The sequence below is a fragment of the Girardinichthys multiradiatus genome, chromosome 14, assembly GCF_021462225.1.
Source record: "Girardinichthys multiradiatus isolate DD_20200921_A chromosome 14, DD_fGirMul_XY1, whole genome shotgun sequence".
In the NCBI taxonomy this organism is placed as follows: Eukaryota; Metazoa; Chordata; class Actinopteri; order Cyprinodontiformes; family Goodeidae; genus Girardinichthys; species Girardinichthys multiradiatus.
Genome location: NC_061807.1, coordinates 38,515,966 through 38,531,484, shown reverse-complemented (window position 1 = coordinate 38,531,484; position 15,519 = coordinate 38,515,966). Strand labels below are relative to the sequence as shown.

Genomic DNA, 15,519 nt, shown 5'->3' with positions numbered 1-15,519 from the left:
CACACATTATCTCAGAAGCCATCATTCCATCTGTTACAATTAAGGTGTTCAAATTCAAGCAGTCAGGCGGGCTAAAATCTGCCATGTTTAAAAAGGATCCCTTGAAAACCTAGAAGCTCATAAACACAGAGTGGTGATAAGCAGTAGTAACAGAGCTGATGTTTTTAAAATTGATTTATTATTTCCTATGTTGTTCATGGTGTTTTCTTTTGTTTGTTTCCTCTCCCACTACTCTGCTGCATCCCATTTCCTTGGATGTCAGAGCTCAGATCTGGACATGACATCACTCCAAATTGAATCCTGTTCAGTTGATGGTTAAAAAACCTGAGGGAATTGCTAAATGTTTTGTATAGTGTCTAGATCTACAACAATTAGCAGCTCAAGCCAATGACAGTGTTTTTGTTTGGCATATACAGGTCCTTCTCAAAATATTAGCATATTGTGATAAAGTTAATTATTTTCCATAATGTAATGATGAAAATTTAACATTCATATATTTTAGATTCATTGCACACTAACTGAAATATTTCAGGTCTTTTATTGTCTTAATACGGATGATTTTGGCATACAGCTCATGAAAACCCAAAATTCCTATCTTACAAAATTAGCATATTTCATCCGACCAATAAAAGAAAAGTGTTTTTAATACAAAAAACGTCAACCTTCAAATAATCATGTACAGTTATGCACTCAATACTTGGTCGGGAATCCTTTGGCAGAAATGACTGCTTCAATGCGGCGTGGCATGGAGGCAATCAGCCTGTGGCACTGCTGAGGTCTTATGGAGGCCCAGGATGCTTCGATAGCGGCCTTTATCTCATCCAGAGTGTTGGGTCTTGAGTCTCTCAACGTTCTCTTCACAATATCCCACAGATTCTCTATGGGGTTCAGGTCAGGAGAGTTGGCAGGCCAATTGAGCACAGTGATACCATGGTCAGTAAACCATTTACCAGTGGTTTTGGCACTGTGAGCAGGTGCCAGGTCGTGCTGAAAAATGAAATCTTCATCTCCATAAAGCTTTTCAGCAGATGGAAGCATGAAGTGCTCCAAAATCTCCTGATAGCTAGCTGCATTGACCCTGCCCTTGATAAAACACAGTGGACCAACACCAGCAGCTGACACAGCACCCCAGACCATCACTGACTGTGGGTACTTGACACTGGACTTCTGGCATTTTGGCATTTCCTTCTCCCCAGTCTTCCTCCAGACTCTGGCACCTTGATTTCCGAATGACATGCAGAATTTGCTTTCATCCGAAAAAAGTACTTTGGACCACTGAACAACAGTCCAGTGCTGCTTCTCTGTAGCCCAGGTCAGGCGCTTCTGCAGCTGTTTCTGGTTCAAAAGTGGCTTGACCTGGGGAATGCGGCACCTGTAGCCCATTTCCTGCACACGCCTGTGCACGGTGGCTCTGGATGTTTCTACTCCAGACTCAGTCCACTGCTTCCGCAGGTCCCCCAAGGTCTGGAATTGGCCATTCTCCACAATCTTCCTCAGGGTCTGGTCACCTCTTCTCGTTGTGCAGCGTTTTCTGCCACACTTTTTCCTTCCCACAGACTTCCCACTGTGGTGCCTTGATACAGCACTCTGGGAACAGCCTATTCGTTCAGAAATTTATTTGTGTCTTACCCACTTGCTTGAGGGTGTCAATAGTGGCCTTCTGGACAGCAGTCAGGTCGGCAGTCTTACCCATGATTGGGGTTTTGAGTGATGAACCAGGCTGGGAGTTTTAAAGGCCTCAAGAATCTTTTGCAGGTGTTTAGAGTTAACTCGTTGATTCAGATGATTAGGTTTATAGCTCGTTTAGAGACCCTTTTAATGATATGCTAATTTTGTGAGATAGGAATTTTGGGTTTTCATGAGCTGTGTGCCACAATCATCCATATTAAGACAATAAAAGACTAGAAATATTTCAGTTAGTGTGCAATGAATCTAAAATATATGAATGTTACATTTTCATCATGACATTATGGAAAATAATGAACTTTATCACAATATGCTAATATTTTGAGAAGGACCTGTAGAGGTGACACTGGCTCAATGTCTGTGACACCAGTTACAGGGTTGCTGGTTCGAACCCCACTCCAACAGTTTCAGTCATTGTGTCCTTGGGAAGACACTTCATCCGCCTCGCCTACTGATGCTGGTCACGGGCCCGGTGACACCGATTGTATGGCTGCCTCGCTTCTGTAAGATGTGGCCACAATGTAGTTCTATTTCTTATAGGCTTCGCCCTTTAAGGCTATCGCTAGTGGGTTTATCCCTCCACGCCCACCTGCTGTTTGGGCTCCACCCCGGTCCGTATAAATTACGGTGAGACCGGACAAACGGCTCCCATTTTTCTTCAGCGACAGCTTAAGAGCACTGATTCAAGAAGAACCATGGCTAACGTCGGCACTATCCGCCTCTGCCCGGCTTGTAACACCATCTACATCATGAGTTATGACCTGCATGTCATCTGCATGCTAGCCATTTTCTCCCCGCTAGAAGGGATTCCCCGTAGCGAACCAATGCTGCCTCGATGAGGCATTGGACATCTTTGGTGTTGGGCGGGAATCGGACAAATCCGCCCCAGAGACAGCGACTGACATCTCTACTCACTTCCTCCGGACGGAGGCCACGGAAGCAGATGCAAAATCAGTCCAGGCTCAGGGCCTCCCGATGTCGGCGACCACCCCTTTCCGGAGATGGGCGCACTTGTTAGCGCGCTGCCGGACATCATCGCTAAAGTAGCTGAGGCTAAAGGTGTCCCTGTTCCCGCGCCTTTAGCCCAGCTCCCGACTGATGACCTGGCGGGAAAATTCGCCCCAGCTCATCTAACTCGTCGAGATCCGGTTTGGCCCCGTTTTCCGGCGTGCGCCTGGTCCAACCCTCCACAGGAGCCACGGCGGAGATTTAAAAAGTGACTACTGATTGTTTTGAAATAAAACACATAAATTTCTCTAAGAGCAATTTTCCGTTTTATTCTGGCTCAGCCAGATCGTACGATCTCGCTGCGCTTTCTTCACACACATCCCCCACTCCTAATGAGACAGCCCCTTTTAAACGACCATTTAAGAGGCCCCACGATCTCACAGTTTCAAAGCATGAGTCCACAAGAGCTTCCTATGCTGTTCCGGTAAAGCCACGCTCGCTGCCTTCTCCCTCCTGTCCTCCCCAACTGTCAGTGGGTGAGATCACAGAGGATGAACAACAGCAGCTCCCCACGAAGCGGCGCATCAGTGATGCCCCCACTCAACACCGAGCTGCGAGCCTGGGTGAATATCCCCCTGGTGAGGCTGGTTTACAGCCCTTTCGATCCGAGCCCCCCAGGGGTGACCTCCGATCAGAATCCGAGTCGGGTAACGGCGGTAGGGGCTCTAGCCTGGCTCGTATTCATGAGCACCAGAGATAAATGCGCGCCCGCTCTCAGAGCACTACTCAGAGTGGCGGCGCGTATGTTACCTGGACAGGTGGATGGACAGACTGATCAGCAGAGGTTACACGCTGCAGTTCCTGTCACACAGGGGATCTCATATCAATACAACCACCTGCCGTTCGGTTACTCTCTCGCCCCACGCACGTTCTCCAAATGTGCGTTGCAGCCGCTGCGCTCGGCAGGGATGAGAATCTTCTTTTATCTGGACGATTTATCTGTGCTCTCTGTCGCTCCTTCATGTCTCAGAATACGAGCCGACGGCAGCTCAGCTGTGCTGCGTCCTAACCCTGCTTTTACACCTAAAAGCATCACGAGTTCGTTCAGATCGAGAGTGATAACTCTGGGTGGCTTTTCTCCTCCTCCTCATAACTCTGAAGAGGAGGCCAACTCTCATCTCCTCTGTCCCGTGCGCGCGCTTTCATGTTACGTAGCGCGCACGGCTGCACTGCGCCGCTCCCAGCGTCTGTTCCTACATTACAGAGAAAACTCTGCAGGATGTCCTCTATCTGTCCAGCGCCTCTCACATTGGCTGTGTGAGGCTATCTCACAGGCTTATATTTCCTCAGGACTGGATCCTCCAGAGAATATCAGAGCTCATTCAATCAGGGGGGATTTCATCCTCCACGGCTCTGCATGGAGGAATGACAGTGGAGGACATCTGCACAGCAGCCTCATGGTCATCTCCATGCTCATTTATTCGTTTCTACCTGCGAGATGTGTCAGGTTTCTCCATGACTCATTCTGTTCTCAGGGTTCTGACGGAATGATTATTATTTTGTTGCATTTTATTATTGAGTCAACCTTCCTGCATGCAGACGCAGGGTGCCGTAATATTATTATCAGCCACTGTTCGTGACTTATGATGTTATTGTCCCTGCGGCTGTATTAATTAAGCCTCCGTGTGAACAGAGGTTTTTCTCCTCTGTTGAGTTGTCTGTGGCACACGAGGTTGTTCTGCTGCATCATTACGCATGATCCAGCTGCTGATCTGTCTCCAGGTTCCCTCATGGAGATTTTTGACCTGCTCTGCTCATCGTTACACTGTTACAGTTCGTAACCTTCATTTTCCTATTTACAGCAGCAGGTCTGTTATCTCAGCCTTTCCCTGACCAGATATTCTTCTCTGTTCATTGTGATGTGCAGGACGCTTGGAGTGCGTAATTACGCATTCAGAAGGCTGATTTTCTGGTGTCATTAGGCGAGCAGATGTTCAGTTGTGGTCTGGATGGACCCAGTGAGGCATAGACTACATCCTGCTTCGCCTTTAACCCACTAGCGATAGCCTTAAAGGGCGAAGCCTATACGAAATAGAACGTTGGTTCTGTAATGTAACCCCAGATTCTATGAGTATAGGCGCAGCCCTTTAAGCTCTGGGCCTCACTGGTTCCTGAATGGCTGAAGAAAAAGCTATTTGGGAGCCGTTTGTCCGGTCTCACCGTAATTTATACGGACCGGGGTGGGGCCCACACAGCAGGTGGGCGTGGACTAAAGTTTTCAGTGATAAACCCACTAGCGATAGCCTTAAAGGGCTGCGCCTATACTCATAGAATCTGGGGTTACTGTACGTAACCAACGCTTTCCACTGTCACTGAATGTGTTTATGGATAGGTGGGTGGCTGATTGTAGTGTAAAGCGCTTTGGAGTCCTCTGCCTTAGTGAAGCACAGGCTATTTACTATTTATTATGCATGCTATGTGTGGGGTTGACCTAATGGGGCACAAACCACCAGAAGTGCTAATAAATAGTTGCAAGGTTCTTGAAAATCTACACGTGCATCAGACATTTTATGTGAGTTAGGGAAGAATGTTTCTCTCTGCAGGTTGAAATCACAGTTTTAAGCTGTGATTTGTTTTTCCTGACTTTGATGTTGACTACTGAGTACAAAAGAAATCCACATAAGACTAAATGACAGTTGCTCATGTGCCTTTTACCCTTTCGTATCTGAAGCAAGGTAATTAGCTATGTTAGGGTCTGGGGTGTTAACAATGATGAAATGATTCAGGGTACTCGGTTCACTGGAACGTCACAATATTTGTGCAATATTTTTGGCAAAACTAAAACTAAACTTTTTTTTAATTTAATTTCACAAATAAGGGGTTGAAGAATCTGTGTTTCTTAAAGAATTTTTCAGTGTGGAAATATTTAATAGTTTTCAGCTAGACATTATTAGTTTAGTGGTGATTGGAAGCCCCAACGCAGATTTTACCTTTAGTGTTGTTACAGGCTAACAATTAGCCAGTCGTGGTGTTCTCACTGTTACAAATTGTTCACGTCTGATTGTCTGTTTTCTCCCGGGTGCTCCAAATGCTGCCACCCAAGCTAGGTAAAACAGAGCAACACTTTGTCATTGGTTTCTTAACCTGGCAGGGAAGCAGGACCACGCCGTTATTAGCTGACCCAATCAACATGGGGTCAGGGTGTCAGCTAGGCATGGGCTGGTTACCACTATCAGGCTGTGCTGAGGTTTTCAGAAATTTAGGTCAGAAGGCCTCCATATCATCGCCCTAATCTTTAGCTCCTGCCACTGATTCTCTATCAGATTTTAGCTAGGACTCTTTGATATTACTTCCAGTCAGAAAAAAAGCTGTGGGTCAAATTAAAAGATCAGTTTATCCTAAATCCGCCAGGGGTGTGAAAAAATGTACCCTTAACTGTAACAATAAAAGCAGTAACTCCTTAATTCTTTCCCCAGTCTTCTCCTCCTTGTTGGGTTTCTTTTGAGTGGGCTTTAAAATAACCATGCTGCTTCAGGGAGCCATAGACACACACACACACACACACACACACACACACACACACACACACACACACACACACACACACACTTCCCCAAACAGACACGGAGTGCTTAAGCATTCCAACAAGATAGATGTGAGTTGTTCTTCACACACTGCCTAATTGCAGTCATGATGAGAATAACAAAAATAATTTGTGCACTCTTACTTGGTGCATGTGTGTGTCTGGGCATATGAATTTATTTCATTTCTGTAATACAACATAGGAATAGCGCTGCTGCAACTTCACAGTTACTTTAAGTCTATTGCAAGTGTGGAATTTATTTGATGTTGAACCTTTTATTGTAACAAAGAACGGAAAAGTGGATGGGGAAAAAAACATTTTAAATGTAGTAAATAAAAACACAAACAACATTACTTCTGATGAATCACTAAGATTAAAGGAATGGAAATTCATATTTGGTAAAGTGCTTTATTGTGTTTAAACATAGCACTGCAAGGCTGCCGTCAACTGTGTGCTTTACTTTGATTAAATGAATGTTATTAGGAAAGATAACATTAAAGGATTGTTGGAGACCCATTTTACTAGTTTTCTTGGAACAAAGCTCCCGTTTGTTTCGGTCATCCACAGGTTCCTTGACCTGATCTTTACACCACAACGGGATCCCAAGAGTCCAAATGGTTTGGTTCTTTGCTAAAAATCCTAAAACATACAGATAATTAAAGCAGCTAAATGCATCAACCCAAAAAGCCTGGGGGACATTTGTCTTGGAAGTTGCAGTGGACATGTTGGCCCTTTAATTATACGGCCTTGTTTTCAATGCCTAAGATGCTCTTAATAATTTATCCTAACAGGTACATATTTAACAGTCAACCTAAGGCAATTATTCACAGATGGGTGACAAATAAATGTAGCAATTAATAAGCGACATAAGTTCTATTTATGCATTTAAAATCAGTATCACATATGAAAAATTGTTTTCTTTGTCTCCAGTGTGTCAAAAACAATTGTGAATAACTTTAATTAGTGAGATTTATTTGCCCAGAAACAAATGAGATTTATCTATTACAAAAATATTCTTATATTGAGAATTGGAATATTGACTTTTCAATGGGAAAATAATAGTTAAACGTATATATGTATATATTTTTTTATTAAGTAGGGGAATAGTCTTACACCAAATTATGGGAGATTATCAGTGTTAAAGCCATCGAGTTGCCCTGCAACAAATCAGAAAAAAGTTTTTTCCAAACTAGTAAGAAAATAAGTTTGTTTTGTAAGCTTGACCAAAACTACAGTATATCTTTGACCATCACTAAATAACAAGATCAGTATATCTCTAATCATTGCTAAAGAAGCCCATCTACTTATTGGTGTATGCACGTGAGTGCTGCTGGGTAAATGAGACTTATAGAGTAAAAGCACACTGAGTTGTTGGGACGACTTGAAAAGTGCTCCAAGTTTATTCCATGTACGACAATCATATTCAATGATTAAAACATAACCTTGAAGTAGTTTATTTATATTCACATACTTCCTTTAGGGGTTGTGCATTATTTATTATGAGGCCAACAGAAAACAGACATTTCCTAAAATATATTCTGGTATTACACCAAACGCTGTCTAAAAACATCACTAGGATCGTAATTCACACCAACAAACCCTCATTGGTCAGCTTCCTGCTGCTTTTATACAACGTATAAATGGTTCTGGCTCATTCATTCTAGCGATCTTTGTTATTGGTGGCTTTAAATGGGTCATAACTATGATTGGTGGTTTGGCAGGTCCTGGTCTGGGCCGTGTTTTACGCTTTCACTTTATAAGCCATAAAACTCTAAACAGATAATCAATACAAGGTCGCCCGCTTCTAAGACTGATAAAAAGTGTTTGAGCTTTAAATGGGTCTGAGTAAATGTAAATGTGTAGTCCCAAAATGCATTTGTGTTAATCAATTTCCCATTTCCAACAGGGGAAAATAGCTGTGCAAGTACTGTTATTAAAAGGAAAGGGTAATGACCCTCCTCATCTGTCTGTCTTTCAGGTTGTCATGGTGGGCTCATCTATAAACGAACGAGATCAGATGCTCTTTATCAGCACAGATGAGGGCTCTTCCTTCCAACGGCAGTCAGTTGACTTCACACCAGAGACCGTCATCTTCCACCCAAAAGAAGAAGACAAACTGCTGGCATACTGCAAGGACGGACGGGTGTGTATGAGGGATTGTGATACTTCCTGTTTCGAATACACCAAACATGTTCTGCCTTAGTTTCTGCACAAGATCAAGCTTAGCATCACTGATTTGAAAATCCTTTTAATAATATTTCTCTTCTGAACTTGGCAGCTGAGCCTTTGTGACACGGCTGTTCGGTTTACAGCATGGTGGGAATGCTGCTAGAACAGTTTGAAGAGACAAGAAATATGAGCAGTGGACAGTCTGGCATGCTGTTAATTTCCTAACATTTGGCATGATTAAGTAAACTGCTTTCTCGGTAAATGAAGTAAAAGTGAGCAGCACACATTTAGTGGACACATTTATGTTGCAGTTTTCATAAAAGTAAGTTTCCATCTATTAATTGGCTAATAGATTAAGAATTAAGGAGTAAAAGCATCTACGAATGCATGAGAATACGTGATATTTAATGCAACCCTGTCATGACCAACTTCAAAGTCAATGCCTCGCTGGTGAGTTCAACATCTCATTAGAGGGAAATTGTCAGCTAGAATGCAAGTGTTAAAACAGGTTATTTAGTGGTGACAGATATAGAGCATGCAGGGATCCTCATGTGCTGCTTAATGAATGTGCATGCGCACTTCCACAGCAGATAATAATGTGGCTTCATGGCTCTAAAAGTCCTCAAATGCTGTTTTAGTTCCATGCTATTTGTAGCTGGGAGGCATTGCCATCATTCAATGACTGCTACGCAGATCTGCCAGATGAGAGCCGTCTTTGTGAAAGGCTCTGCATTCTTATTTAAACCTTGTGTTATCATATCAGAGGTTGACATAAATAGTTTATCACATTCATTTTTTTCAAAGTTATTAAAAAAACTGATCATCATCTTCATTAAGAGCAAAGTGAAACTGAAGTGAACTTCCTTGTTGGTGTGTGCAAACTTGGCGAATAAAGCTAATCTTGATTATTATCATCATTATCATCATCACCACATAATATTGTGCATACAATCTTTAAATGTTCTCTTTTAAATCAAGAGAAACATATTTTACGTTTATTACAATCATGTAGCAAATGTTAAAGCACATTCAGAAACTATCAACCGAAGTTTAAAAGTGGAACTTCAAGTGCTCTTCTCAACCAAGCATGAATATGAAAAATAAATGTCATATCTGAATGTCTCAGTGTAAAAAACCTTCATGGGTTTCTTTCAGGTGCATTCAGCTTACTTGAATTCAGTTTTATAACATAGCACCATTCGTCCACCTCATGGCATGATTATACAAACTTCTCTCTGAAGTTACCAAAGACATCCCTACCAGTACCAGTTGAGACTTGTTGGTCAATTTTTTGTTGTTAGGCTTTCACCTCAGAAACAGCCCAGGGAGCATCCTGGACAAGCTTCATTAAACCAACCCCTCTGTAAAGCACCCTCCTAGGTTGTGGATTTGCCAACATTTTGAAGGGTAGACTCTACCTGTCAGATCGCAGGATAGTTGCAGCTGCAAAAAGTTAAAAAGGTGACCTAAAGATTTAAATCTGGCAACAGCTGTAATAGAAATTGAGAAGATCATTGTCACACCTGTGAGAAATGTAATATGGGTCCCGGCATTGTTCTCCATTTCAGGAAAACCAAGCACAGCCAGTAGGAGTGGGTCAATGAAAGGATAGAACAGAACCACTGTTGTGATTCAGAAGCAACTAATTATCTTTCAGCACTGTGTCATTAATTTATCAGACAATGCACATTAAAATGGTCTAACATTTTGATACCAACAAATGAGCCACAGACCATTTAACACGTCAGTGTTCCCCAATGGAAACTTATTCAGACATTTTAACAGCGCAAATCATCAAAGCAGCTTGTTTATTCTCACTATTAAACTCTTCCGTCACCAATGTTTTCAGATATAGTTCTGTTCACATTTATGGGTAAATTAAGTTTAAACATTCCACAAAAAATTGTTTCAGTCAGTCAGCAGATGGACCAGGAACATCTATTCAATTCAATTCAGTTTTATTTATATAGCACCAATTCACAACACATGTTTTCTCAAGGCACTTCACAACAGTCAGGTACATACATTTCAATTAAACTTAACCATTGAACAGTGCAGTCAAAGTTAGTTATTTATTCAAATTGGATAAAAAGCTTTTCTGTCTAAGGAAACCCAGCACATTGCATCCAGTCAGTGACTTGCAGCATTCACTCCTCCTGGATGAGCATGTAGAGACAGTGGACAGTCACTGGCATTGACTTTGCAGCAATCCGTCATACTGAGCATGCATGTAGCAACAGCGGAGAGGAAAAACTCCCTTTTAACAGGAAGAAACCTCCAGCAGAACCAGGCTCAGTGTGAGTGACCATCTGCCACGACCGACTGGGGGTTTGAGAGAACAGAGCAGAGAAATAAAGAGAACAAATAAGCACTGATCCAGGAGTAATTTCTATGGGAAGGAAAAGTAAATGTTAATGGATGTAGCTCCTTTAGTCGTTTCACCTAGAAAGAAAGAACAGATAAACTCTGAGCCAGTTTTCAAGGTTAGAGTCTGAAAGACAGCACATAGAGTTAGTCACAGTAAAAGCTCAGTCAATTGCCATGTCTAGGAGAGAGAAAGGGTTAAATACTAAAAGATAGGGCCATGTGGATCATCTGTAGAGGGTGAGCATTAAGTTGTTGCCAGCAAAAGCTCGGACGATTCCCCTCTCCAGAAAGGTGTCACAGGTAGACACAGAGCCAGCCAAGGTGTAGCTTCTAAGAAGAAAAAAGAGAGAACAAAGTTAAAAGCTGAAATAACATCAAATAATGCAAAATTGGAGAGTAGTGTGACAATGTAGCGGAGAGGGTGAAAGTGGTCATTATGTCCTCCAGCAGCCTAAGCGTATAGCAGCATAACTACACAGATAGTTTCAGTTCAGATTATTTAGTTAAACGGTGCTTATTTACAACAACGTCGTCTCAAGGCACCCCACAAATGGTCGCACTGATGGTCATTGTTATACTAAAAACCACAAGGATTGGGATACCTCCCTCTGTCAGACTAATTATAACCATTGGAAAAGAGAAGGGGTCATACAGGTAGCAGAAATGGAGGGTCTGTTTGCACCTCAACCATAACTGAGCCGGTTTAGGCTAAACCTGACTCCCCCTTACTCCAAACAACAGGGAGGGATAACCTAATCCACTCTAACTATAAGCTTTATCAAAATGGAAAGTTTTAAGCCTAGCCTTAAAAGTAGACAGGGTGTCAAAACCGGGAGCTGGTTCCACAGGAGAGGAGCCTGATAACAAAAGGATCTGCCTCCCATTCTACTTCTAGAGACTCTAGGAACCATCAGTAAACCTGCAGTTTGAGAACGAAGTGTTCTGTTAGAAACATATGGAACAATCAGATCTCTGATGTATGATGAAGCTAGATCATTAAGGACTTTATATGTGAGGAGGAGCATTTTAAATTCTATTCTGGATTTAACAGGGAACCAAAGAAGGGAAGCTAAAATAGCAGAAATATGATCTCTCATTTTAATTTTCATCAGAACTCTTGCTGCAGCATTTTGAATCAGCTGAATGCTTTTAACTGCATTTTGTGGACATCCTGATAGTAACTAATTACAATAGTCCAGCCTTGAAGTAACAAATGCATGGACTAATTTTTCAGCGTCACTCCTAGATAGGATATTTCTAATTTTGGCAATGTTCCGGAGATGAAAGAAGGAAGTCCTAGAAACCTGTTTAATATGGGATTTAAATGACATGTCCTGGTCAAAAATAACACCAAGGTTTTTTACTTTATTATCAGATGTCAATTTTATGCCATCCAGGTTAAGTGATTGACTAAGCAGTTTCTTTTTTAAAGACTCCGGTCCAAAGACGACAACTTCTGTCTTGTCTGAATTTAGAAGCAAAATATTTACAGTCGTCCAAGTTTTTATATCTTCAAGACATGCTTGTAGTCTATCTAACTGGTTGGGCTCATCAGGATTTATGGATAAGCAAAGCTGAGTATCATCAGCATAACAGTGAAAATGTATCCTATGCTGCCTGATAATCTAGTCTGTTAGAAACACCACTTTCATCCTGCAAAGGTTAAGTCATCCAATCCAAAAAGGGGACAAAAAAGAATAAAAACCTTAACTTTAACTGTTATACTCACAGCTTGAAACGTTCAAATGTTTAATTGGAAAGGCCTTTAGTGACAGCTTATTTTCAAAAGGAGAAATCCCATCTTCAGAAAATTATGAAAAAAGAGAAAAAAAGGTGTGAGGCAAATTGAGATGGTAGTAAATATTGGTCAGAGTTGTATGACAGAGAGAGGTCTGTGCTCAGATACTTTTCTCACTTTAAATGTGTTTTTCAGATATCGAGGATACTTATGAGAATCAATAGAATTTCATTATAGCCGCGATCAATGGTTCAACCAACCTATATATTATTACCAATACATTGTCATGTGCATAGTTCAAGAAGGTTCAAGCACACACACACACACACACACACACACACACACACACAGGCCTCACCTGTTATGATTAATAATTAATTGAGCCCAATCTTGACTCGGTGAACCATGAAATTCTGTGGCTTGATTGGGTGATTTTTCCATCCCAGACTCTCAATTTAACCTCCATTGTGAGTGATCCAGCTGGTAATAAGGTACAGGTTATGGTCGTGATTAAAGCTAAATGCACTAACTGTTTGGTTTTTCTGCCTAACTGGTCTTGTCACTGCCTTTCTGTGTCCAGCTCTTTGCTTCGACCGATCTGGGGCGCAAGTGGACTTTACTTCAAGAGAGGGTGACCAAGGACAGAATCTTCTGGTCAGTAAAAATTTATTCTTTCAATAAAAAGTACTAATAAAATGTATCGACCTGTTATGGAAAAAAGACACCCTAAAAATTTTAGGGTGTTAAGAGTCAGGTCGTTATAAAAATGTTCTGGTCTTTAAGTTTTAAAATGATATTAACCTCAAGTGTATAAAAACCAATCAGCACTCTCATTATGTTTATAACAAAGAGTGAATAAATCAGCTCCTACAGCTTTCACATTATTTAAGATGGGAAGATGCAGCCAGTTGTTGCTGATAAAATAAACTCCATTAATTGATCCTCAGAAGTGTGAGTGCTTCTGTAAAGCATTAATTTTGGTGGCTTTCTGCTCTGGAGCATACAGGCGTATGTTAAAACAATGCCAAGAAGGAAAGAAAACAGAAATGACATCAGAGAGACAAATGTTGCTGCCAGTCAATCTAGAAAGGGTTATAAGGCCATATGGAAACAGTTTGACGTCCATGATTCTGCAGTTTACACAGGAGAAAAAGATTCAGGGCAGGAGAGCAACTTCTCAGAAGTGGATGCTCCAGATAATTCACCAAAAGCCCAAACCTTGTAGTGCTAAGAGAAACTGTGAAAAAAACTCAAGAACTTTGTTTGGAAGGGTTGCCGGAGAATGGCTCCTTTCAAGAGTGACGATGGCAAAAGGTGGCCCCTTACACAGCAGAAGAAGAACAGCAACACTGATGGTTACTATTTAGAAATAGACTGATAGAAGATCTGTTGCTTTCCCGATTCGGATACTTTATCTTTCAGGGCTCTGCAAGAAAGCACGAAATGTCATTTTTGATATAGCACTGACCCACATACAGAGAACACTCAGAGGAAACAAGCTGAAAGTGTAACGGTTTTTATTTACAGTACGTGAACACGGGGACATGAATGGGTAAATTCGCTAACTGAAAGAGAGGGGAAGAGAACTGGTGAAACAGGGAACGGTGTTAACGAAAACGATACTTGTAGACAAGAAAGTGTTTTACTAAGTAAATGTCGTCAGGTCGCCAGGGGTAGAGGGAGTCAGAACCTGGGTGTGCGAAGCTAGGTTGTCTAGATGCTTCAGTACGAGCTGGGAAGTGAATACTGGTGAGTTCATGAGAGAGTTCAATGTTCAGGTACTTGGGTTGAAGGGTGGACAGGGTACGCCTCTGCCCTGGTTCAGGAGTCGGGAATTTCCAGGAAGCTGCCAGCTTAATCCAAAACACGAAATCCAGAACGTGATCCACAAAACGTAGGTAAACTTGAGCGTCCAGGAAATCTCTGGAGCCAAAGACGACGCTCAACGAAGATAAACAAGGTTCAGGTTTCAGCCTGCGAAAAATCAAACACAATGTCAGCAAAGATTCATGGAACGAAGCATAGCTTGGGTAGTGGCTAGGTTTGTTACCACTGAAGGCACACACTCTGGCATTGAAGTGCTGGTAGCTTCCTGCTTAAATACTCCTCAAGGCAATCAGCAGATCAGTCGCACCTGTCACCACGTGCACCTGAGAATCTCTGGAACCATCTGAAAGCTAAAAACAAAGTGAACACAAACACACACACAAAAACCTGGAACCCTGACAGAAAATCCATTAATGTTCTGGTAAAAACTCATTTTATTCTCATTTCTGCTTCCTGAAAAGATAGTGTTCAGTCCAGTGCTTTAGTGACCCCCTGTGAGACCTCTGTGAGAAGTTTGGATCTATGAGTGTAATGGTGTGGTTCAACTGAGTCTAACATAATGTCTGTTAGAGTGATGTTTGTTTGTTAGGTCCAAGATGTTCATATTCACAGATGTGGAGAGGTATGTTTAGGCCTTAAAACAACATGTCAGCATAACATTGGTTTGGGGAATTGTATTTAAATGAACTGCAAGACTGTTTTAGCAATGCCCTTTAGTCAAGTGAGCCCGAAGTGCAGATGTTTGGCAATAAAAACCAAACCGAGCGTATCAGAGTGCAAACGCCTCATATTAACTGTCAAGCATGGTGGTGGAGGGCTTTTTGAACTTTTCTTGTTGTCAAATAACCTGGGCACCTCGAAGTCATTGACTTGGCCGTGAACCCTTTCATACTGAGACCATCTGAAACTGCCGAAATCGTCTGTAAATCAGCTGAAGCAATGACGTCAGGAAGAAGGGACCAAAATTCTCCACAACAATGAGAGAGACTCACAAAGTCATTGCTGCTAAATGTGGTTCTCCAAACTATTGTATCATGGACTTTACACACACAATTTCTCCATATTGCCTTTATATGTGTTTAATAAATGGAGACAATGTGACTCCACTGATTGTTTTTGCACATTTGATGTTAGAATGATAAATATTTCATATTTTTTGAACCCGCTATGGATCGGATTCATATTTTGTTGAAGAATATTA

At 41.8% G+C, this 15,519-nt stretch overlaps 1 protein-coding gene across 7 annotated transcripts in view; it reads left to right on the top strand.

Annotated features, from left to right (window-relative positions):
* Window positions 1-15,519, top strand: part of sorcs2 (sortilin-related VPS10 domain containing receptor 2) — a 397,907-nt gene that overhangs the window by 318,277 nt on the left and 64,111 nt on the right. For all 7 annotated transcript variants that reach the window (XM_047385727.1, XM_047385725.1, XM_047385726.1 and 4 more), the window contains exons 4-5: window positions 8,196-8,360; window positions 13,072-13,145. In XM_047385727.1, coding sequence (XP_047241683.1) covers window positions 8,196-8,360; window positions 13,072-13,145 — 239 coding nt within the window. The remainder of the gene's footprint in view (window positions 1-8,195; window positions 8,361-13,071; window positions 13,146-15,519) is intronic.